General features: G+C 40.6%; 3 protein-coding genes across 5 annotated transcripts; 2 read left to right on the top strand and 1 right to left on the bottom strand.

Annotated features, from left to right (window-relative positions):
• Positions 1–461: 461 nt before the first annotated feature.
• Positions 462–17,167, bottom strand: septin6 (septin 6). 3 transcript variants are annotated; one of them, XM_083891512.1, is made up of 10 exons: positions 17,131–17,167; positions 14,534–14,648; positions 12,880–13,075; positions 11,469–11,655; positions 10,249–10,410; positions 9,003–9,099; positions 7,954–8,122; positions 7,714–7,846; positions 7,402–7,592; positions 462–1,507 (listed from the first exon to the last, which is right to left on the bottom strand). In XM_083891512.1, the coding sequence occupies exons 1-10, from the start codon at positions 17,158–17,160 to the stop codon at positions 1,498–1,500; spliced, it is 1,290 nt and encodes a 429-aa protein (XP_083747638.1). In that variant the 5' UTR covers positions 17,161–17,167; the 3' UTR covers positions 462–1,497. The 3 variants fall into 3 exon arrangements, with proteins under 3 accessions (XP_083747638.1, XP_083747637.1, XP_083747639.1); XM_083891511.1 differs by lacking the exon at positions 462–1,507 and adding an exon at positions 1,905–2,047; XM_083891513.1 differs by lacking the exon at positions 462–1,507 and adding an exon at positions 5,279–5,336.
• Positions 17,168–19,212: 2,045 nt separating this feature from the next.
• On the top strand, positions 19,213–20,379 carry pttg1 (PTTG1 regulator of sister chromatid separation, securin; the record flags this gene model as incomplete). Its single annotated transcript, XM_083891300.1, has 5 exons — positions 19,213–19,300; positions 19,395–19,531; positions 19,666–19,747; positions 19,843–20,004; positions 20,297–20,379. 5 exons carry the CDS (start codon positions 19,213–19,215, stop codon positions 20,377–20,379), a joined length of 552 nt encoding a protein of 183 aa, XP_083747426.1.
• Positions 20,380–21,005: 626 nt separating this feature from the next.
• Positions 21,006–22,034, top strand: sowahd (sosondowah ankyrin repeat domain family d; the record flags this gene model as incomplete). Its single annotated transcript, XM_083891400.1, has 1 exon — positions 21,006–22,034. The coding sequence occupies one exon, from the start codon at positions 21,006–21,008 to the stop codon at positions 22,032–22,034; it is 1,029 nt and encodes a 342-aa protein (XP_083747526.1).
• Between the last annotated feature and the right edge of the window lie 475 nt (positions 22,035–22,509).

Raw genomic sequence — 22,509 nt, 5'->3', positions numbered from 1 at the left:
TTTAAGGAAAATACATGTATATTTCTTTAGTGAATATATTGTGCTTCTGAACAGGGGAATCTGATACAAGTTATTTTTTATTTTTGCAGCCTGGGCTAAAGATAATACACAATTTACATCGAATTGAATGGAATTCAAAACTGTTTCTGAGGAAAATAAACAATTCAATATCACCAAGTTCCTATTTTTGATGCTATAAGTTTTGATTTCATTGTGTTAGATGCTTCTCATGAAGCCATGCTTCCCTTTTTGTCTAAATAAGAAATTAATGAATATTCAAAGCTCAAAAATATACAGACTTCTGAGTTTTACTGCCAATGAAAATGGTCGATGAAAGACAAAAGATTAACATGTTTCGATCACGTTTTTTTTTATTGAAAATGTACATCAATGTCAAGGAAAACTAAAGGAGAAATATTGAGAAGTTTGTGGTATGGGAGAGTTTTTTTTTTGTTGGACTATAAGAGGTGATGACTGATGCTAGAAAAATGTATGGCAATGTTTTTGACACCAAAATGTTACTTTACACTCAAGAAACACATCCAAAGATCATAGGTAATAAACAAGTCTCCACTTCAATACACAAAATATATCCTTATAAATTATATAAATGCACGAGTATTTCTTTTTTTTTAAATACTCCTATCTGGGATTTGAGATTAACTTCATCTTATTCTAATATTTGGCAAAATGGGAGCTGAAATCATCGAGCAGAACAAATATACATTAATAATCTGCACCATTTTGAAGAAAATAGCGATGAAGTTCGAAATAAGACTGAATAACTGAGTTATTATTGGATTAAAAGCAGGTCAAAGATCACAGCAGCACTTAAATAATAATAATTAAAAAAAAGATGCATGCAAAGTATAGAATCGGCTCGTGAATATTAAAGCACAGTGTGTAAATCCAAAGGCCGGGACATGTGATCTGCATGGTATTTAACAGTGACATGTAAACATGGGCACCATAAAATGAAGAGTGGAGGAAAAGTATTGCTTTTGCGCGATCGTGACTGAAATTTAAAAGCAAAATCTCCAGCTGGAATAGATTTAAGAAGAAAGTAACGTAGTCCAATCATAGTGTGTTGACACTTAGTGCTGGATCAGCAAGCTGCAATGTTTGAGTAGTGTTTAATTCAAGATGAGTGCATAGTGTAGGTCATTTGACTTCAAGTCATGTGTAAAACCTCAATAATGACGTCTATGAACTAAAAGAGCGGCTTTATATACATTAAGACATAATTGCAGAGTTAAGCTGTGCCCGGGTTCCCAACCTGCCTTATTTTATTGTTTTAGAGCTTCGTTAAGGAGGCCAGAAAATACCATGCGAGTCCACATAAGGCCATAAATTCAACAAAAGGAGATGAGATGGGTGGATACAAATAAAAGGTCGATACAGCAAGGGGGGGGGAACAAAATAAAAGGAAGAGGTAATAAAGGGTGCTTTAAATTGTTGCTGAAGCTGCAATCCCCTCTTCAGGTGGCCAAGACAGATTTAAAAGAAGCTGAAGAGACAAAGAGAGAAAGCCAGCAGTTAGGTGAGTTTGCAACGCAGAAACGTTTTGTCAAAAACAGAAGTGCATAAGAAGGAGTCGAGAGACCGAGGTGAGGAAATGATCATCGTACATCCAAAAACCAGGCAAGAGAACACCCTGTGATTGTGAAAATCAAAACAAAACACAATGATCGTGAAGAGCTTGAATGTGGTCCGTGAAATATTAGTTAGTGCACGTAATCACCACAACGTAAGAAGAAAAAAAAGGTGTTTGTTAGTCACAGCAAAAGAAAAACAAACAAAAAGAAACATACAGACAATTGAAGCAAGCATTAAAACACCCAAAGTGCGGTGAGAGCGGCAGTGAAACAAATACACAGTGATTGATACGATAGCACCGAGCAGGTCATGATTTAAGAAACCCTGAAGGGAGGAAGGGGGGGGTCCACAAAGCCTCTGGCGACGCTTGAGGTACTCAGTACCCACAAAGGCTGGTCCCTTAGCAAAGGTTGAGGGGTTGAGGACCTACTCAGTGCAGAGCCAGGGATTACTGCAAAGGAAAGTAAGACCACACAGACTCGTGAGCTGAGGGGGTTTACCTGCTGGGAATGGTTCTAGATGATGTAGAAACCAGCGTTATTATGACGTCTTCAACCTGAGATAACCATCGGTTAAGCAAAGCTAGTAATGTGAAACTAAAAAAGGACACGAAATGTGAACAAAAGGACATCATTCATGGCCACATCTGTAACATCAGGTGAAAAAAATCGGCCTTTATTTTCCTTTTGAAATAATCGTTTTATACGCAGCACGGATACAAAAAAAAACAACACTTTGACTTTTAAATGTGCCTTCATAACAAGTAAAATAGAAAGTTACAATTGCACGGACAAAATTAACATATACTAAATATATATACTTATATAAAACATCACATTTGTGTGTGTGTAAAAGAGAAAACAAAAAAGTGCAAATGTGAAAAGCTGATACAAATATGCACATTACACATGACAATGAATGAGGTATGGGAGAAGTCGTTAAAGAGATCGGGGCTCACTTTTCTTAAATCGTGCATCAGTCTAAAGTAAAACATCATCAGAAAAAGGGGACAAAATACGTACAAGTATAAAAATAGATTTCCAATTCAAATATGTGACCTTTAAAACCGTAAAAAATGGACGAGGTCAGAGAGAAACAAAAACAGTAGCACCGTGCTGTAATCCACAAAGCTCCCATTTGTGGTTTGCATTTTCAGTTCGTTTAAATGTACATTTCAATGTTCGAGTCAGGGTCGATCATTTATAGCGCCATGAGCTGGAATTACCTTCACGCACGAGAAATAAATGCTCATTTTCCGGTGCTACTGTAACTGTATCCTCATTGATGTCAGCCTCACAGAGGACTCTTCCCTCTCTAAATAATACAGTTGTATCACAGCTGAACGTCTACTCTTTCCTCTGCTGCTTCACATTCAAAGAGGTGAAACAAATAGTGGCTTTTATTGTGAAGCAGCACAACATTTTTCCATTATATACTACCCATAAGTATGTTTGTATAGGTGTATTATAGCTTTACGATGAATACAATTTGGATTGTATAGCCCATTGAAAAAGGGAGGAACGAGTGGTGGAGCCCTCGCTTTGTTGCAATCTACACTCTCACCATTAGAGGTCACCAATTCATACACACTGGACATCTAATTAAAGAAGCAGCAGTCAGAGTTCAAGTGTCCCAATGTGTTGTGCTCACGGTCAGAGTTGGTGAATGCAAAACCAACCGGGACTAAATTCTCATTGATTATAACGATTGTTTTTAGCCACTTCAGTGTAGCCCGTGGTAGATAAACATAAACACTCAGTTCCCAGTGTCTGATGCATGTTTCCCTTTAGACTTTGTACTTTTTCTGCCCATCACGACATTAATTATGAACAGTACTGTGCAAAAGTCTCAGGGTACCACCAGCTTTGTTGATAATTGGTTCGTTACAATCGGCATTTGGATTGGAATGATGCACAATAACACCTATAATATTCATTATGGTTCCACTCCAGAGTTGTGCTATCGTTTCCATGTTCCAATAAAAGTGATGATAAGGGATGATAAGCATTGCTAAAACAACAAATCTGACGATGAAGCCTCAGACTTTTGCACATTACTGTATGTTAATATTTAAAAAAAGCTCACTCCGTCATGCAAAGACTCAACTGAATATAAAACAAATAAATGGAATGTATTTTGTTTTTTTGGTCAATGTGTATAAAAAGACACAAAAATCCTCGAGCAAAAACAAGTGAAGTAAAACTGAAAGCAATGGCCAGCGTCTTCCACAGAGCGGGGGGGAGTGAGGTGGGGTGTAGGGTTGAATTATGGAGAGGGAGGGGGGGGATGAGTGAGGGTGGGTAAGGGGGTACAGTAAAGGATGACGGGGTGGGAACTCATTCACAGCAGGATGGCCACAAGGGAGCACTTTTTTCTAGAGGGATCCTAAGCTGGAAATGAGAGAGAAGGACTGTTATTGCTTTCTTTGAGTTAAAAAAACAACAACACATCATTTCACATCAGTGACATCACAGTGACAACATTAGTGAGCAGACGGTGTTTTAGCGGAAGTCATGCGTTCAGGGCGGCGCTAAGTGCTTCGTAGGTGACGCTGCAACGCGGAGGAGGGATCGACTTTAAAAAAAGTCTTTATTTCCTGCTCCTGCTCTTTAAACAGTGTGTGATTGTCATCAAACAGCAGCTTGCTCTCGTCTGTTTAACAGTCTGGAGTTTACAGATCCGAGAGTTTGCAGATGTTTTCCTTCACTTCTACTCTGCCCAGTGTTTGAGTCTCAACAGCATCGCTCTGTGGATTTCACTTATGCATCCACCGAAAAAGGGGGGGGTTTGTCATATGGTCGCGAGATCAACAAAACATGTCATCTCTATAAACAGAGACCGAGCCCGAGGCTGTTTGCGGCTCTGGTGCGACCCGTTAAAAAAGTCTCAGTCCAGCTTTGAATGGCTCTTTGTGCGAGAGCATGAGCGGATGGGGAAGGAGCCACAAGAAGGAGACCATTGTGGGTTTATACAGACAGATGGGACTGTTTGGGGATCTCATCAAGTGGTTGATATAGACGCTGGCACGGGGGACAGTAAACGCTACCATCCCACACATTACTGAGACTGTACCGCATTATAACCAATTTTATAAACAGCTTTAAATGCGGGTTTAATTCTGGTTAAGACGGACTTTTTCCTTATTCTCCAACGTATGCGAGACTAAATGTAAATGTCAGGGTAAATGCAAAAGTAAAATTATATAAAGTATTTACTCGAGTTTATTACACATTACTATATGGAGGGTAGAATATCATACTCGAGGGGAAAATAATTTAAGTTAACATGCACTAAATCATGTGCCCATATTGTTTTTATTTGTATGTTTATAAATGCAAAAATAGCATAAAAATAGCTGCAAATTAATTGATTTAGGGAGTAATTCCTGCAACTCTATTTTATTATTATTTTATATTCATAAATCAATTCATCCGTCAATTGTTTGCTCAATAAAATCTCATAAATGCCTTTCTAAAACCTTGAAATTATGTTCTCCAATGTCTTGTTTTGTCCACAAGCCAAAAATGATTCAGTTTTAGTGATTTCTTTGTTATATGGAGCAAAAGAAACCAGGAAATATTCACATTTAAGAAGCTAAAAGATCAATTCTCAAACGATAATTGGCGACCTCTTACATTTTCATTGTTCTTTTTGTTGTTGTGTGTTGGTGCAACACAAAAAGGGGAACCTTACCATTAAAGGTGCCTCATGCAGCATGCAGCGAGTGTGGGAGGAGTTAACTGGAAAACATTACGGAGGCAATATAGGTGACACGTGCACTCACAGGACAGATACGCATCTACACAATAAGCAGTATATAACACCGTCTTCCTGGGTCACTGAGGGAAACACTTGAAGGTTAAAACCACATCAGTTTTTTTAAAATCAGAGACAACACAGACGATGCAAAAGTTGCCGATTTGGGAAGAGGAAAAGGGGGAATAAAAATTCCAGGCAGAGCTCAAACACAGAGGAAGTGGCTGTGAAGAAAATACACTGACAGGGAAAGAGAATGAAGCAACAAATGAACCTTCTCAGTGCAAGTGTCGTCTTCCTTTTCAAAACAGGCACGGAGTCACATCAGCTTCAACACACAACCAGGAGTTCATTACCAACAGTGTCAGCAACGTTATTGCAAGCATACAGTACTTCAGACACATGTGGCTGCACTACTGTACCTACTACTGTGCAGCCATGACTTTATCTAACACAATCACTGTTAAAATAGACGAGCAGAATCAATGTCAGCAATGTTAATAATTGAAGAGCGGAAACCTCGAATGAATCACAAAACGAGAATCTGAAAAAACCTAATTCATCCCCAGTTACACTAATTCAGGAATTATTAACAGCGGTGACTCAGTTGTTTGCACAAATCTACGAGGAACTCTTGATGTAATGAATGTGCTTTGCTTGAGCCATCAGCAACACTGGATTACACAGTGATGACTGGAATTTATTCATTAAACTCACGGAGCTGACATCTGGCTAATGGCAATGGAAAAAAATGTCATTTTCTTCATACTCTTGCTTCCCCTTATTTGTCTTCATTTGTATTGGATTATGTGTATTGTTCAGCTTCAGAAAATTAGGTGCTAATGACATTTTCTGCTATTGTACAATCACAGGAATTTGCCCTTGCATTTCTAACATTGAGACTTGATTATTACTGTAGTGTTCTATTGTACCAAAAGTCTTTAATTAGTTTAAAAATGCTGCAGCTAGTAAAGAAATTTGAAAATATCACATCAGTCTTTTTTGGCTCCCTGTTCATCTGAGATCAGATTTAAAAAAGTTTCTGTTGACTTATAAATGTGTTAATGGGTTTGCCCAATCCTTATCTGACCTTCTAAATTCCTATGTTTTGTCTGGAGCTCACTGGGCTCCTGTTGGTTCCCAGAGTTAATAAGAAGTCGGCAGACCACAGGGTTTTGTTTTCCTATCGTGCCCTCTTATGTTTCCGCTCTTTGTAAATTTTATGTTTTGTTTATTGTCTGCTGAACTTGTCAATTTGGCACCTACTGCACGTCTTTTGAGTTTTCCCTCAGGACAGAGGATGTCACTTGCCGTACAGACTGTAAAACCCTTTAAAGGTGAATTGATTTGACTTGAATTCCTGGGGCTTAGCCAGGGCTTTTATCCACAGTATACATAATATAACGCAAATCTCAAGTACATTAATGAGAAGTGACAGAAACATACACAAAGTCTGAATTCTACCATTTCTAGGTGTTTCATTGGCGTTTGATCACATAAATCATGAAAAGTAATGTCTTAAGTTGCAACACAGAGGAGTTCCTGAACCAATTTACTGATATGCCAACAGTCCAGTAATCAGTAATGGTGTTTTCATGTATGCAGTAACTAGAGCCTATAGTGTTGGCTTATAACTTCTGACTGACATCAATTATGATTCTAACACGATGCGCAATAATATGATCGTAAGAAGTAAAGAAGACAGAAAGTGAGTAGTAAGAGTTCCAGCTACACATGGAACGCACCCTATCATCCACGGTAGTTGCCATCAACTCATTTGAAGAGACTGTGAGGAAGGAACAGCATCACAGCTTCATCAAAGCAATACATGACATGAACAGATGGGGCATTGATTGGTTCATAGAGTATTTATATTGAGAGAGAATGAATACATGAGTGTAAATGTACTGTATCTTTTATAACTATTAGCAATTTGCATTGTAAGTCATTCATATGGAGCACCTTTTTACCCAGGCTAAACCAATGCTTGCTTTTCCAATCTTGATGTAAAACAAAAAGGATAAAGACACAGGGTAAAAGAACACTTACTTTTTCCTCTCTTTTTCCCTCTTGATTGTGGCGGAGCCCCCTGCCTGCTGAGCTTGACTCTGCAACAGCTCTGCCGCAGTCTTTTTCTGTTTGAACGTGTTGAGCTCGTCGTCCAGCCCCTTCTTCTTTTCCTCCAGCTTCTTTTTCTCGTCCTGGTGGAGCTTCTTCAGACGGTCAAACTTCTCATGCAGCTAACGTGACAGATCAAACAGAATCGTGTTAATTCAGGTCGAAGCAAGGGAGCCAGCGAACAAGGATTAGCGTTTCAAGCGCAAACACGATGTTTCAGCATCAGGTAACTCTGAGCTGTACCTCTTTTTCCGCTTCTTTCAGCTCGGCCTCCTTCTCTTTGACTCTCTGGACAAACATTTGCCTCATTTCTTCTTCTTTCTTCTGCAGCTCGCCCATGAACTCGTTCCTCTTGGCTTCGTACGTTTCCTGCAGACTAGGAGAAGAAAGGAAATAAGGCCACACACTCTAAACTAAAATGATTAAAGGGATTTTCAAAATAAAATAAGCAGATGAGGCATGGTGAAGCAAAATAAAGCCAACCTGAAGGGCTTGCTGTCAGGGTCCGTGTCCTTAAAGCCCATCTCCTCCAGTTTGCAGCGACGGTAGAGCTCGTAATGACGCGTGTGAGTCTGCTCTCGCAGGTCCTCCATGTTGACTCTGATCAGCATCTCTCGCAGTTTGACGAAGTCACAGTGATTCTCGTTTTCCACTGTAGGGAACACATCAAAAGTAACATAAAGCATCGTTTTAAGCCAACACTTCACATTGTATCCTGTTCATTGCGGGTTAAATCTCCTGCAGAACACCGTCACTGTCTACACATGTTTAGATTATACTACGGCCAGTAATTTAATCTATTATAATTCACAGCGCAGTCATAACAGTAGCACCAAAACTGGTAAGTGTTTTGTCCAGTGGCTTCTCGATTTAATTCATCACTAAACAGAGCTGAAGCACCATGCTCCCACAGACTGACGTCATGTATGGACACAGTCTGTGTTAAATGGACAAAATGTCAGCACGCTACATTTTAAATGAAACAACTACTGAGAGGTTAGAGTGATGACTTTGAGCTTTGGGGGCATCTAAGGACATTTGTATTCATTGTGGGTAAACAGTGTAGAAATCATAGCCCCGTTCCACGTTCTTCAATGATTGGCTGTGGACGTAAACTCCCGTCATTCTCAAAGGCAACAATGCAAAAGTAATCAAGTAGTCAATCACTATAAACTAAATGTTCAGCTACTTTGTTGATCGAGTAAGTATTCATCGATCATCGATTCTATTGCGTTTTCCTGTCCAAACAAGACATTTAAAAAGGACGTCATCCTAAGTTCAGGAATAGTTGAGCATTGCTCACTACTTTGTGACCATTTATAGAAAATGTTAACTCATCATCCATCATTTTACCACTTAAACATTAAGCTGAATGTGCAATGTACTACTGCACACTCACAAATGTATATACCTGGTTATCAACTAGTTAGTGGCAGCTGGGAAATGTGAGCAGAGACAATAGCAGCAGCAGCAGCAGCAGCGCTGACAAGAAAGAGAACACTCTCATTTCCTGTGATCTGACCCAGTCTTACCCTGCACCGTTCCCCAGGGATACTGCCGGGCCTTCACCATCTTATTCCCCATCTTTACTTCTTCTGTGCTTCCCACCACAGCAAACGGCAAATGGCTCTGTGGAGCAGAAAGAACATCAACTTCATGAATCTCCCAAAACACTGCACATGGAATGTGGATGCCTTTGTTTAATTGTGCACTGCGTCGTAATCTTCCATCAGTGTAGAAGGCCTAACTTTTACTGTGTCTGATGAATGCAGACTTAATTTGCCGTTCACATACGACACCGTTTTTAGTGCCAGCTCCCCTCATGTGGAGGATAGAGTGGTAGACTATTAATTAATCGATTGTGTTAAATGCCTTCCAACAACACAGGGCAAAGTTTTATGTTTGATGCAGCATACAATGTTTTATCATGAGACCAGAGGCAGAAAAAATAAAAACAAAATCACCAAAAGTTGCACACACTGCAGCTTTACCATTTCAAGAGTATTCCTGCAACCACTTGACTCACGCATGAGGAATCAGGACAAATATACACAGCTTAAGATGCATTACTTGGCAGTGTTCATGTCGCTGAGAAAGCTGAGGAAAATGTGCTATTTAAATTACATAACCTAACCATTAGGAACTACATTTCATAGACCTAAACAGCTCTGACAGGAACAATGTACGACAAGGTCAGAGTGCACAACAAAAGCCTGGAGGCAGCTGTCCAACAATTAGGCAGAGTTGAGGCATTTCCACAACCGAGACATCATAAACAGCTACATGAACCTTGGCTTATCTGTCAGTGTGCACAGGCCCTTTCCCACACTGCACACTTCCTGCAGAGTGGGCTGCTGTGAACACCCTCCTCTCTATGTGGGGTCACTTTCAATAACATCCCGAGCAGCAGCAGACAAAGACCACGTCTGTCCTGATTCTACATCACACGTCGTTTATGCATGTTAACGCATGATAGCGTTTATGTTATACAGGGAAACGGGACATACTGCACTGACTAATGTATTAACTTAAGGTTTTAATTATTCATACACACTAAAACTATATAATGTTTAAAGAATATGGTCAGTGAAATCCAATTTGATTCATACAAATTCAACACATCCCAAAAGCAATCTTTTCATCGCGCCGGGAAGATTTGAAAGAGTAGAATAACAGAGAGAAAAAGCAAGGAGCGCTCACTCTGCAGCTACTTCTGGGGACCAAAAAAGTAAATGTAACAGATTGACAGACAGAAAGAAAAGAAAATGTGAGGCTTACGTTCATAGTGGAGTTGATCTCTGCCACAGACTCATCATCAATGGGGAACTGGTAGATCTGCACTCCATTGCTGACCAGCTCGCTGGTGATTTTGATTTTGAACTTGGCCAGCTCGCTCTTGGAGATGGCGTCTGACTTGGCAATGATGGGAATTATGTTGACCTAGAGTAGAAGATGGTAAAAGATGAAGGATTTAATGCGGGCGGACAATAACGACAAGATGGAAATTGTCTGTCTGAGTTAACGTTTCCTCACATCTATTGCTGTAGTCTAAATTTGGAAAAGAGTTGATGACTGAAGAGACAGACTCAAGTGACTGCATTTATGCCATCAGTGCAATTCAAGCAGAAAAGAATGCACAGCAATAACAAAGAAGAAAAAAGAGAAGAATTCATTTTAATTAATTTGTTCCATCTCATTCATCTATACAGTCCCCCATTACTTCTTCTCTATAAGGGGACTCGTTAAGCCAACAGCAAGAGATGCTGAAGATCATAAGAGCAAAAATACGTCACTGCATCCCTGAGACTGATGCAGATCTAGCTTCAACATAGCATTGTTTGATCGCTTCCCCCTCTAGGTGAGCGTGTAAACAACAGAGGAGGACTCTTCTCAGGATCACACAGTTGTGAGCGCTTGCTCGAGGGCACAGCTGCTCTGGCAAACACTGAGCCGGGGTCTTTGTACAAAAGCCAGGAGGAGTCCATGCAAATAAGCTTCTGTGGAAACGCTCCCACAAAAAAAAAAGAAACGAGGCAGCAGTCACTAAGCTGAGTGCATTTCACAGCTGACCTACACCAACGCAGTAACGGGACCAGAGCCAATTTACATGCAGCCAGATGCCCTGGAAAGGTTTATGACCCGTGAGTAAAAGTATTCACCATCACCAACAGTGAATCTATTCCATGCTACAACAAAGCAATCCAGGTTTATAAGCTTTGTAAGTTATTATAGAACATCCTCCTCCTGCAAAAAAGCCATCCTTCAGTGTTAATGGTAATCTATAAAACCTACACATTTCCACATTAACTGTATGATCCTTGTATAGTCGAGGAGCCATTATGAAACCTTAATATAGCTGGGATTGATCTGGAAATGAGGCAAAGCGCTATGAATTGAGAGTGGAGCTTTAAATCATTGTCAATAAAAAACAAATACAATCTCTGCTGCCGTCTCTGTGGCATCATAATAGTTGGTAAATAAAGTGAACTGAATCTGACCTTGCTGTCCAGTTTCTTCATGGTCACCAAGTCCAGGGATTTGAGCGAGTGTCCAGTGGGAGCGATGAAATACAGGCACGCGTGGATACGGGTGTCATGATAGCTGTGTAGCGTGCGCTTGATTTTGAGTTCCTCCTGTAGATAGGCTTCAAACTGGGCATCGATAAACTCCACAATGGACTTGTAGCTGTCAGAAAGGGAAACGACGATAGACGGAAACAGAAGTCAAAACATCATGACCTACATTTGGGGAAAATAACAACACTGGGGGTGGGGTTGCTGTGTGAGACAAGGTAGAAGCGACACTTTGAGCTAGTATAACGTACATTTCTTATCCAAGCAATGTCAAAGAGACCCTGTTGGACAGTTATGTGATTAACAGAACTTGCATTTATACTGTAGATAGATGAACAGTAAAACAAGCCACTGTAACAACATTTCAGTGATGCACTGCCCTCCCTGACCCAGCACATTGTTGTCGTTTGAATATGTGAATAATAAGCTAAAAGACATATGGCCGCATGCACCAATGACTACAGGAAGTCTCAAAGTTATCCACCCCTTCTGAGCACAAACATTAACTCAACACACTCCTTGTGTACATACTGTAGATTATTCTACATCTGCACTAGTTAAAAAACCAATGTGTGCGTCTGTACAATACAAATCGCCGTTATAAACTCTGAGAATAGAAATGTCTTACCGAATAAGGTTAGCCTATCCATTACAAAGAACCCGTCAAAAAAGGCTCACTTTATCATCATCTTCCTAAAACTTACCACAAGAGCAGAGCTAGCAATTACATTACAGAGAGCAAAGTTGGTAACAAATACTAATGGATCGACAGCAGCGATATCAGAACCTCTGAAAACAAGTATAAACCACAAAGCTTGGGATGAGATAAATCAGCCAGGAACTTAAGTGTCCACATCTGATTTAAATTTTTTAAGAGTTTAGAATTCATGTCCAGAGGACTCGATGAAACCCGAGTCCTCTCACAGAATCATTGTATGTTAGGAACACGGCGTTCATTGTGCAGCCATCTGTGGATTTCTTACGATGAGGATTTAATACGGTTTAGAACAATAACATTTACAAGAAACCTGTTTGCCAAGATTTGGCCTCTCTAACAGTCAAACCCAGAGTCTGGGTTGGGACACACAGATGGTTTGCTGGAGAGTTTTGCCAAATAAATTTGGTGACAAAACCCGCAAAACAAAACATCTATTGCTTAAAAAAGTCAATAAAAAAAAGGACAGACAAATAAGCTTATCCATGTGAAGTGGGCTGTTTATTCTGTTCTTTATATATGATTCATGTCCTTGTTGGTTGTCTGTCATCTATGTCATGATGTGCATTGTTCTGCAGCACATATATCCATGCAGGGACAAATGATTATGATTTGCTTTACCTGTCTTCTTTATTGATCTGGTCTCCAAAGCCCACTGTGTTCACGATGGTGAGTTTGAGACGCACGTTACTCTCCTGGAGCTCGTAGGTGTTGGACTTGAGTGTGACTCCTGGCTGGTTGTGCTGAGTCGGCTCGCCCTCAAACTTGGTGTTGAACAACGTGTCCATCAGTGTAGACTTACCCAGACCCGTCTCACCTGGATTAAAGAGAAAAAGAAAAAAACGTTATTGTGAGACTCAGTCATAATGGTCTTTTTCATTTCACTGTTGCTTAATATAGTCTGAGTACACTGAGTGTGACATTCTGCATATGCTTCAAAACTAAATTTATCATTTTCCAACATTTAAAAGTGACAAAAACAGCAGCAGTAGCTGCTCATCAGCTGATGGTATCCGACATCAAATATGCTGTCAGATGACTCGGATACAGAGCTGGCTCTGTGAGAAAAGCTATTTTTATTCATCACGGCCTGACCTACAGTCGCTGCATTTCAGCCCATTTTGGTCGGATATCTCGCGGTGTTTAAAACAGCCATCTTTTCCCTCTGAATTAAAAAGTCAATGATGCATTAAGCGTCTCATTTGCCTTTTCTATGCTTCGTTTCCGTCACTGTGGTGAAGTTGCTCATGCTTAAGGTAACCTGGCATCGTAATTTAGCTCCAAGGCCACATTGTAAACGATAACACAGGCTTAACTGACACTTGTATTCAAACCTCCTGAAATTACAAACCACAGAAAAAGAACAATGACATTTGACTCCCTCTCTGATTTAAGACATGGCCAAATATTTAAAAAGCAGTGATCAGATTGCTGTGTAATGTGTGTAAAACTGTAGTAAATACTTGAGTTCTGATGAATAAAATAGAGCTGCACCCAATCAGTGAGAACTTTTTGCATTGGTTGCACTGGTGCCTTCAGTGCCACAATTTTATGGGTTGCTTTTTTGTCATTTTGCAGATACATTCATACTTAAATGACTGTAAACAAGAATATGGTGAAATGTGTGTCTTCATTAGGAGCACAAACAAAGTGTGTGCCAACACAAACGCATTAAATGGTGACATTACTTCGCTGGTCAGATCAACACAGAAATGCCTGACTGTTTTGTAGTGGCAAACAACACACAATAAACAAAATGAAGGGCAAGGCAGACTTTATTCAATTACACAAACCAACTCTATTGAAACTTTGAAACTACTATACTGTATAGCGATGTAGCGTCACTCCAAACACACACTACTGCTGCTGTACATGCAAGAGTGACGGTGGATATTGTGCCGTGTCTGGGTTAACTAATAGAGAAGGGCGCTAGTAAGCTAATGCCTAAATTGGTTGAACTCTAGAGCCCTGTACGTGCTGTCGGAGCTTCCTCCTGTGGTCAGTGTTTATTCCATCCTACTCTAACTCTTCTGAGTGCAAAACCACGACATTTTTTAAAAACAGAAAGCAGAAGTATCAGCAGTTTATAGCAGACTATATACACAGTAATAGTAATACAAAAAATTACAATTAAATTCTCTAGTCCTCGACTAAGCACACAGGCTTTTAGCCTGATGTTCATTGAAGCAAATAAGTCATATTTTAGCCCGAGGAGAGAGCGCAAAAGGAAGAGACAGGGGGGAAATGTATTTTATACAATATACTGTATACTCACCAACACAAAGGATGTTGAAGCAGAATCCGTGGTTGACGGACTTGTTGACCAGCTGGTCCGGCATGCTGTCAAAGCCAACATGGCCAGACAGAGGGACAGCACGAGCACCTTCACCCTGTAAATGAACAAAAATGACATGATGTAACATCTGGTGATCATCAATTACCTTATGCATCAAAACGCCTTTTTTAAGAAAAAGACTCAGTCCCAAAGCAACACTGTACTTTTAATTTGCATCTTGATAAGGAAAACAAAATGACTATTTACACAGCTCACACACACACACACACACACACACACACACCACATGTGGCTTTCTTTGTTAGATGATGCAGATGCAGTATAAGTAACTTCCTGTTTCCTGAGCTGCAACTTTGTCACCAAAGTTGAGACATTTTGAAGCCATGTCCTTATATGGAAAGGTGTTGATGTTCAGAATAGATGTATAATTTAGCACCTGAGAGATCTGACATTACTGAAATTATAAGACGACAACAAAAGAAGCAGTTGACACTGTGTTTTTCGTGGTGTCCCTATGAACTACCATGTTTTGGCCACTTCCACTTCAATCCAAATCATTCTATTACACTGCTTATGCATGGTTTATCTCTGGAGTAGAGGGACACTAAACACTGCGGTGTAAAAGCACTGTTGTTACATGTGTGTGTGGGCGTGTGGCTGGCACTGATCATCTTCATATCTGTGAATCTCTTCTCTCCAGCTTACGACTGACGACGAGGTGCAGGGAGGCAAAGAATGTAGATTATACGGCAAAAGCAAAAAAAAACACTCAAGCAGCTAAACCTTAGCCAACCATCCATTATGTCGCTTAACATAACAGTGTTTCTTTCCACTGTGGTGAGGGATTTGAGAGAAAAACATTCTATTTGGGAGTCGCTTTAAAACGACCTGACAATACTACACAGCTGTGGATTATTTGGATAGTTGAAATTGGGTTTTAACAGCTGAGGGTGTGTTTGGAAAACAGGGGGTAATGGAGCTGGACAAACAGGCAATACTTTTCAGCTACAAGTGCAACATTCCTGCTTCTCATGATACTCACAGTCATGTTAATCTGAACACTTTTTCTGGATGTATTAAAAGGGCCAAATGATCCAAGGAAAATATCTTTCTGACAGGCATAGGAACTCAATTTGTGATGGAATTGACATCAGCATCAGTTCAATAATACACTCTATACTAGATTTGAAAAAAGAGCATTAGGGAGCGACATCATCAAAACATTAAAGGACTAGTGTGCGTGTCATGACGTAGGAAGAGGAAGAAGACCCACCGTGTGTGGGCTCATCAGAAAGAAAGAATTGCAAACTGTGAAGAGCAGCATTGAGGCCCATTTATACTCAATGACAGCGTTCACTTCGGGGCTTACGATGACGGACGAAACATTGCAATACCACTGGTTTATCGCTGCTTTATTTATCAGAGAGAAAACAGAGAGTGACTGCCAGGAGCTCGGCTTCACTCAGTGGAGCGCTGTGGTTTTATTCAAGGGGCTAGCCGGAAATTTACTTTGTCAAAAGTCGCGGCAGACATACGAAAATATTGAAAATGCCGCTTGTCCTCGATCCATCTCACCTGCAACACCAGTAAGTACGATTCCCCCATAAATGGAGGTATTATGGGTAGAGACAGATAACCTTTGAGACAGATGGGCAAAAATGGAGCATAAATGGGCCTTTACACCTGTGGAGCCCAAAATTATTATTAGAAGAAAGGGATAGCTCCCCTAAATTTGACGTACTGGACCTTTATGTGACCTATATTGTAATGAAAGTTTAAAAACGAAATTACATAGACCATCCATTGCAATGTCTGATTTCAGTATAGAAACAATTGTTCAGCCTTTGTGAACTTGCTTGTTTTTTTTTACCCTAACTCCAACAATAAATAGGTTTTGTTTGATAGGTTTTATTTTAGTGTGCCTTTTTAAATAAGTTACAGTCCTTAAACCTATGGGGAGCTGGAGTGTGCAGAGCAGGCTTTTCTCTGCTCAGACAACGCCCGAGTCAAAGTTAACGGGACTTAAAAGAAACAACATAACGGAAATGAAATGAGCACCGTAGCTGGAACACGGGGGCGTCCGGAATGAATGGCCTATAACGACGGCTCTCTGGTGGGGTTTAGGTTTCAATGAACGTACGAGTGTACAACACAGTGCGTTTCACACAACAGAACATCTCCCATTGTATTATATAAGTGTAGCTTACAATAGCAACGACAGGAAATGTGCAGGCGTTAGCTCGCGTACATGAAAGAAATAGTATAATGAAGCATGTGCACAGACAGCTACGAATGAGAAAACTCGGGCCTTGCTTTAAATCCACAGCGTCAGGATTTAGAAATGCATAATGCGATTTCTTAAAGAAATTACTGACTAATTGACTCACTGTGTTTACCCGGAATTTTAGAAGCCACACACGGGCAGGAAAAGCGGCTAGCGACGAGCACAATGTCCACCAGACGGAACGCTCGATATATATATAATTCATCCTACGCTGAAATTAAACTAATATTTCAAAAGATGTGAGACGTTAGTGATTAAAAACAGATGTAAAAAAAAATAATAAGCTACTCACCGCTTGTCTCGCTATTTCAGTGGACGCCATGGCAGAAGCCTTTAGCTGGAGGACGAAACCTCTGCTGCTCTTCAGTGAAGCGAGCCTACGTGGAATGTACCATTCTCTCTAACAGACTATTTCGGGTATTATTGACGTGTTCAATCTGACAATCGGGCCCACAGGTAATATAGTTGATTGGAAAATACATTTGAATAAAAAATTATTTCAGAAATTCCACCAGTCCGTGTTTTTGAAATGTCGTGATTACACGTTGTGACCGACCCCTCCGTGGAATGCGTTCATGGTCTCGTCCAGTGAGAAAGGCAAGTGAACCGCAATCAATGAACTGAAGCAAGTAGTAATTTTGGTTCTTTGGGTCAGTTCATTTTGTTTTGCTGCTTTGAATCACACATTTAACATGACTTAAAATAAAAACAATCACAGCTATGATCATCAAGTTTTTTAACTTTTTATTACATTCCATATTCTTTGTCATGTAACCATTTGTATATTTACTAATTGTTATATAACTACACAGCTCTAACACCTGAAACACCACAAAAACCTACCTATATGTGCTGTTTAGTGACTCTTTTTAAGGATGTATGATTTGTGTTACAATGTAGATATTAAAATTATGATGACAATACTTGGGCTGCAACACATTGTCAATAAAAACAAGGTTTCTGATTTTTCAGCTTCTCAAATCTGAATATTTCATGGTTTCTTTTCTCTATATTACAAATAAAGAGAATTAGAACTGACTCATTTTGTTTTGCAGTCATTTTTATGGACCAAACAAGTACTCAATTATCGAAAAGTATTCAACAGATTATGAAAATGATCGTTTGCAAAGTAGAACAATGTGTGAGTGAGAAGTTTGATGATATGAAATTTAAATTTGTACTATAGCACGGAAATTATAAAATAATGGACAGACAGTAATGGATAATGCAGCCAATATTCGGCATTCTTCATAAATGTTTGTATCTGAATGTGACCTCACGTACTGTCATTGTATTGGTATTTAAATCATTTAATTTGATTAAATATATATTATTTATAGATATGGTTGTATGGAAGCCACTTGAAAAATGAAGATATATATTAGAAAGTTGACACTAAGTCAAATATATAATATTTATGTCATAATTATGAGAAAATAAGTCATAATTAAACATTAGAATTAATAATTATGAGAAAGAAAGTCATAATTATCAGATACTAAGTCATAATTATGAGAAAGTAAGTCATAATTAACAGTTAGAATGAATAATTATGAGAAAGAAAGACATACTTATGAGAAATTATGGGGAAATAATATATTTTAATTTTGAAAGTGGCAGAAACGGGCTTACATCACATGTGATGTTAATTCTTATAGTTATTGGTTGAGGAAAAAAACAAAAACATTAACTGAACGCTTGGAAACGCCCCGCGGAAGTCACGTGGGTTGCGTCGACCAATAGGGTGAAAGTAGTGAATTTAAAAACGAGTCGCGGTTCCGGGTGAACGGAATCATACCACACCACGTACGGCTTCATAACAACAAACTCTCTGCGCTCCCGGTGAGGACTTAGCTGACAGTGTCTTTCAGCACAGCTGAGGTAAAGTTCACGGCGGAGATTGGAAGTCACTACAGCATTTATGTTTTCCCCTTTTAGCTCATAAACTCAGTCAGACGATGCATTGCTTCGATGCTAGCTAGCTCAATGTTAGTCGATTTGATTCAGGGCAACTAAACGGCTTGTTGTCAACTTTTTAACTGACTTTTTTAGGCAGACCGGCTTTAGCTTCAGGCTGCTTGGTTACACATTGGCTGCTAAAACCACGTAGCTGAGCTATAGTTGGCTTACTGTTGGTCAACAAACGTTGTTTGAAATCGCCACACAGATTGTATGTAACGTCTCCTCACTTAAACCAACTGTAACCGTTGGTAAACTGTCAGTTTTCATGTAAAATCTACTGAGTAAGGTGGAGCAAGGCTATAAATAGCTTTAAAAATGACTCCTAAAATTCTAAAATCTAAAACAGGGGTGATGTCGGAAGTATAATAGCCTTATGTGTTGTTGCTAATACCAGCTTGTACTTTCAGATACAATGGCCACCATTAACTTTGCAGAGAGGGAAAATGCATGTCTCCATGGACCCACACTGAAGATGCGAGAGCGACTTCAGTCTGCTCCAGGTAGAAAAAAAATGCTTTCCTTGTTTTTGTATTTAAACCGTCTGTAATGTGAAATGTGCAATAACCTGTGTTTTGGTGTTTTCCCCCCCACCAGAGAAACTCTTCAAGTCTCCTATGATCGCCAAAACCATGAGCACTCCTCTGCCATCTGGACGTAAAGCTTTTGGCGCGGTCAACAAAAACTCGACCCCTGCAGTCAACGCACAAGAGAAGAAACTCCTAAAGCCTCAGGTTGGACAGAGTTTAAATGAGAATTATCCTTTGACAACAAACCACTTAGTTTTTTCTCTCCATGTGGCAGGTGTATGCCTCTGTAGAAAATGTGTATGCTTGATATTTCAAACTAAAATGTTGTTCCTTCACAGGAAACTAAGGTAGAAAATGGTTCTCAATCCAAAGTGGAGGGCTATCCAGACATGGAGCAGCTCCACTCTTATGATCCACTGGGTAACTGATTATGTTTTTCCTTCTATTCCACCGAAGTAGTTTTTAAAATGGTTAAATTTGGCTACTGATCATTCCCTCTGCTTTTCCCCCCCCAGAATTTGAAAAGTACAGCATACCTGAGGACGTGGTCCTTTTCAGTCGCTTTGCTCTGCCTGGACTGGCATCTTTCCCACCATCTCCAAGTCTGTATGAGGAGGACCTGGAAATGTCTGACCCTCTCCCACAGCCATCACCTGTGAAGATGCCAAAACGTTCAGGTAACGATACTCTTTAGGGACATATTCATTTGACTAGGTCTTTAAGTTAATCCACCAAAAACACCTGACAGTTAAAAGTGTACTTTATAGTAAATTAAATAGCATTCCTTATTTTAAGCTCATAATGTTTTCAACTATTTGACCACACACGATGGGATAAAAACATGGATGATTTTAACAACTTAAACTTCTCCATCACTATGAACAAACGCAAGACTGTTAAAACGATTAAAAGTCTTTATAGAGAGAAAAGATGTGGATTGTTTACAAGACTTTTTGCCCTCTCTTCCAGATTATTACTGCGAGTTGGACGCCTTTCTTCAAACAATCGATGAGCTGACCATTGAACTCCCTCCAGATCCTGTCACTGACTGAATGTTAAATGTTTGATTGTTACTTTTACTCTTCCTTTTATTGAAATAAAGTCATTTTATCCTTCCAAGCTGCTTGTTTGACTCCCATTACTCCCGGCAGTAGGGTTAAGTGGTGACCGGCTGAGAAAGCAGCAGGGAAACATTCCGTATATTACTTCCTGCTTCTTTTTTCTTTTTTTTCTAAGTCCACCAGTGGTCACATGTGAGGGATTCCTGCCATTGGTTTTTGCTGAAGATTAGAAATGAACTTTGTCTCAGTTCCTCTTACAAAAGGAAAAGTGAGTCGCTGCTTGAGTGTGTTCTGCCTTGGCTGCCGTCGAAACATCGCTGTAATTTATCAACTACCTCAAACTAAACGGACATACACACCTGAGTTTAAGAGTGAGCTGCTCTGAAGCTTGGACACAGAACAGGTGAGTTCTAGCAGTTTCTATCAAGGCACAGTCGGAGTCTTTTGTTTCTTTAAAATGAGGAACTAGAATTTTAAACTTGCAAATTAGGAAGCATTGAAATATTGTGTTTATGTTTTCTTTCTTATGGTGCAGGAAATGAGTCCCAGTTTTGACAATCATATCTTTGGGGTGTTTGGATAAAAAGGAAGTAGCCTTGAGCAGATACAGGATCAGCATGTATGAGGGCGGCAGATCCGCAGACGGTGGATGTGAAGCAGCTGTCAGCAGTGACAGTAGCATTGACGCCCACAGTAACGGCAGCAGCAGCAGCGCGGTCACAAAGGCCATCATTGTGGAGAGACTCTCTCGGTATGGGCTGCAGGTCATGCCCAGTGCCGTCCAGCGTAGGTCGAGGCTGCAGAGGCAGCAAGAAGTCGTTGACAGCTCCGGGCCGCTGCAGGGGGAAGTTCCGGAGAGAGCGTCGCTCACACCCGCTATGCGTAAGAAATACCTCAAAGATCTGCTTTTCAGTAACTCCTCAAACAGCGGCTTCAGCAGCGCACTGTCCTCCTCGCACACTCCCCCTCCTCCTCCCCGTGCGAACCCCTCAGATCAGGACGCGGAGTGGGCTCTGTACCCGATGGAGCACGCGTGGATGCTTTCTGCAGCCGAAGGGAACTACGACACCCTGCTGGAGTTCATCTCCGTGGATCCCGGTCTGCTAACGAGGCGGGATTTCATCAGCGGGTACTCGGTCCTGCACTGGCTGGCCAAGAGGGGACTGGACGAGAACCTGGTCAAACTTTTGCGTTACGCGGAAACCGCGGGGATCGCGGTGAACGTGAACCAGCGGGGCAGCGGCGGCCTCACCCCGCTGCACATCGCCAGCATTCACGGACACTACATGGTGGTCAAACTGCTGGTGGGGGCTTTCGGGGCCAATCTGGACGTGATGGACTACAGTGGGAGAAGAGCGTGGCAGTATTTGAGGGGAGACGCCCCGCCGGAGATAAAGGAGCTGCTCGGGACCTTCGATGAGGAGCACGGTGGGGGGTGTGGAGTCACGGTCAACCAAAACAACAACAACGTCACAGCAACAGCAGCAGCAGCCAACGCGACGGACTCGACCTCCGGTGATGAGGTCGATGGTGGAGACACAGAGGAAGTGAACTTCTTCGACAGGACTCAGAGAATTGGCAGCTGGAGATTCGGCTCCATCAGAAAATTACTGCCATCCTTTTCGTTTCTTGGCAACAAAAGTTGAGCATTTCTTCAAATGACATCACTTTTTGAACTAATTCTGTCAATCCACACCCGAATCAAGGATTCACTACAAACTTATTTCTGACCAAAATCACATTTAAGTCCTTTTCTTCTGTTCTTTTAATTATGGTACTTTGTTTGGCAGGATTTGAAACAAACATGACTTGGAAAGACAGACAATGACCAAGCCAAAACAAAGGGAATCCATAGATAATCCACTCAAGATAAAGCCTGCATGCCTTACAGTCATTAAAGGAATACACAACCATCACTAAGCCCAGTTTTAATAAAAACAACCTGCTTTTAAACATTTGCTGACGTGGCCATGTTTTTCTTCAGTTTAAACACTAATGCTTAAACAGTTTGTCTTTGCTATTCAAGAAGCCTAATTTTGGCCCAGAGTGCTCCCTGTAGAGCTGCGTCAGCATTACTTCTCTCCAGGTGTGGTTTCTGCCTCAGAAAACAAAACTCAGCCT

The sequence above is a fragment of the Microchirus variegatus genome (genome assembly GCF_963457635.1).
Source record: "Microchirus variegatus genome assembly, chromosome: 6".
Lineage (NCBI taxonomy): Eukaryota > Metazoa > Chordata > Actinopteri > Pleuronectiformes > Soleidae > Microchirus > Microchirus variegatus.
The sequence above is the reverse complement of the archived record's forward strand: the minus strand, read 5'-3'. Positions and strand labels throughout refer to the sequence as shown.

Excerpts from the sequence above, each read along its gene's own strand:
- septin6 (XM_083891511.1), bottom strand. The coding sequence starts at position 17,160 with ATGGCGTCCACTGAAATAGCGAGACAAGCG. Across the intron at positions 9,100-10,248 it reads AGATCAACTCCACTATGAAC|AGCCATTTGCCGTTTGCTGT; the intron begins GTAAGCCTCACA and ends TCTGCTCCACAG. Across the intron at positions 7,847-7,953 it reads CCTGACAGCAAGCCCTTCAG|TCTGCAGGAAACGTACGAAG; the intron begins GTTGGCTTTATT and ends TTCTTCTCCTAG.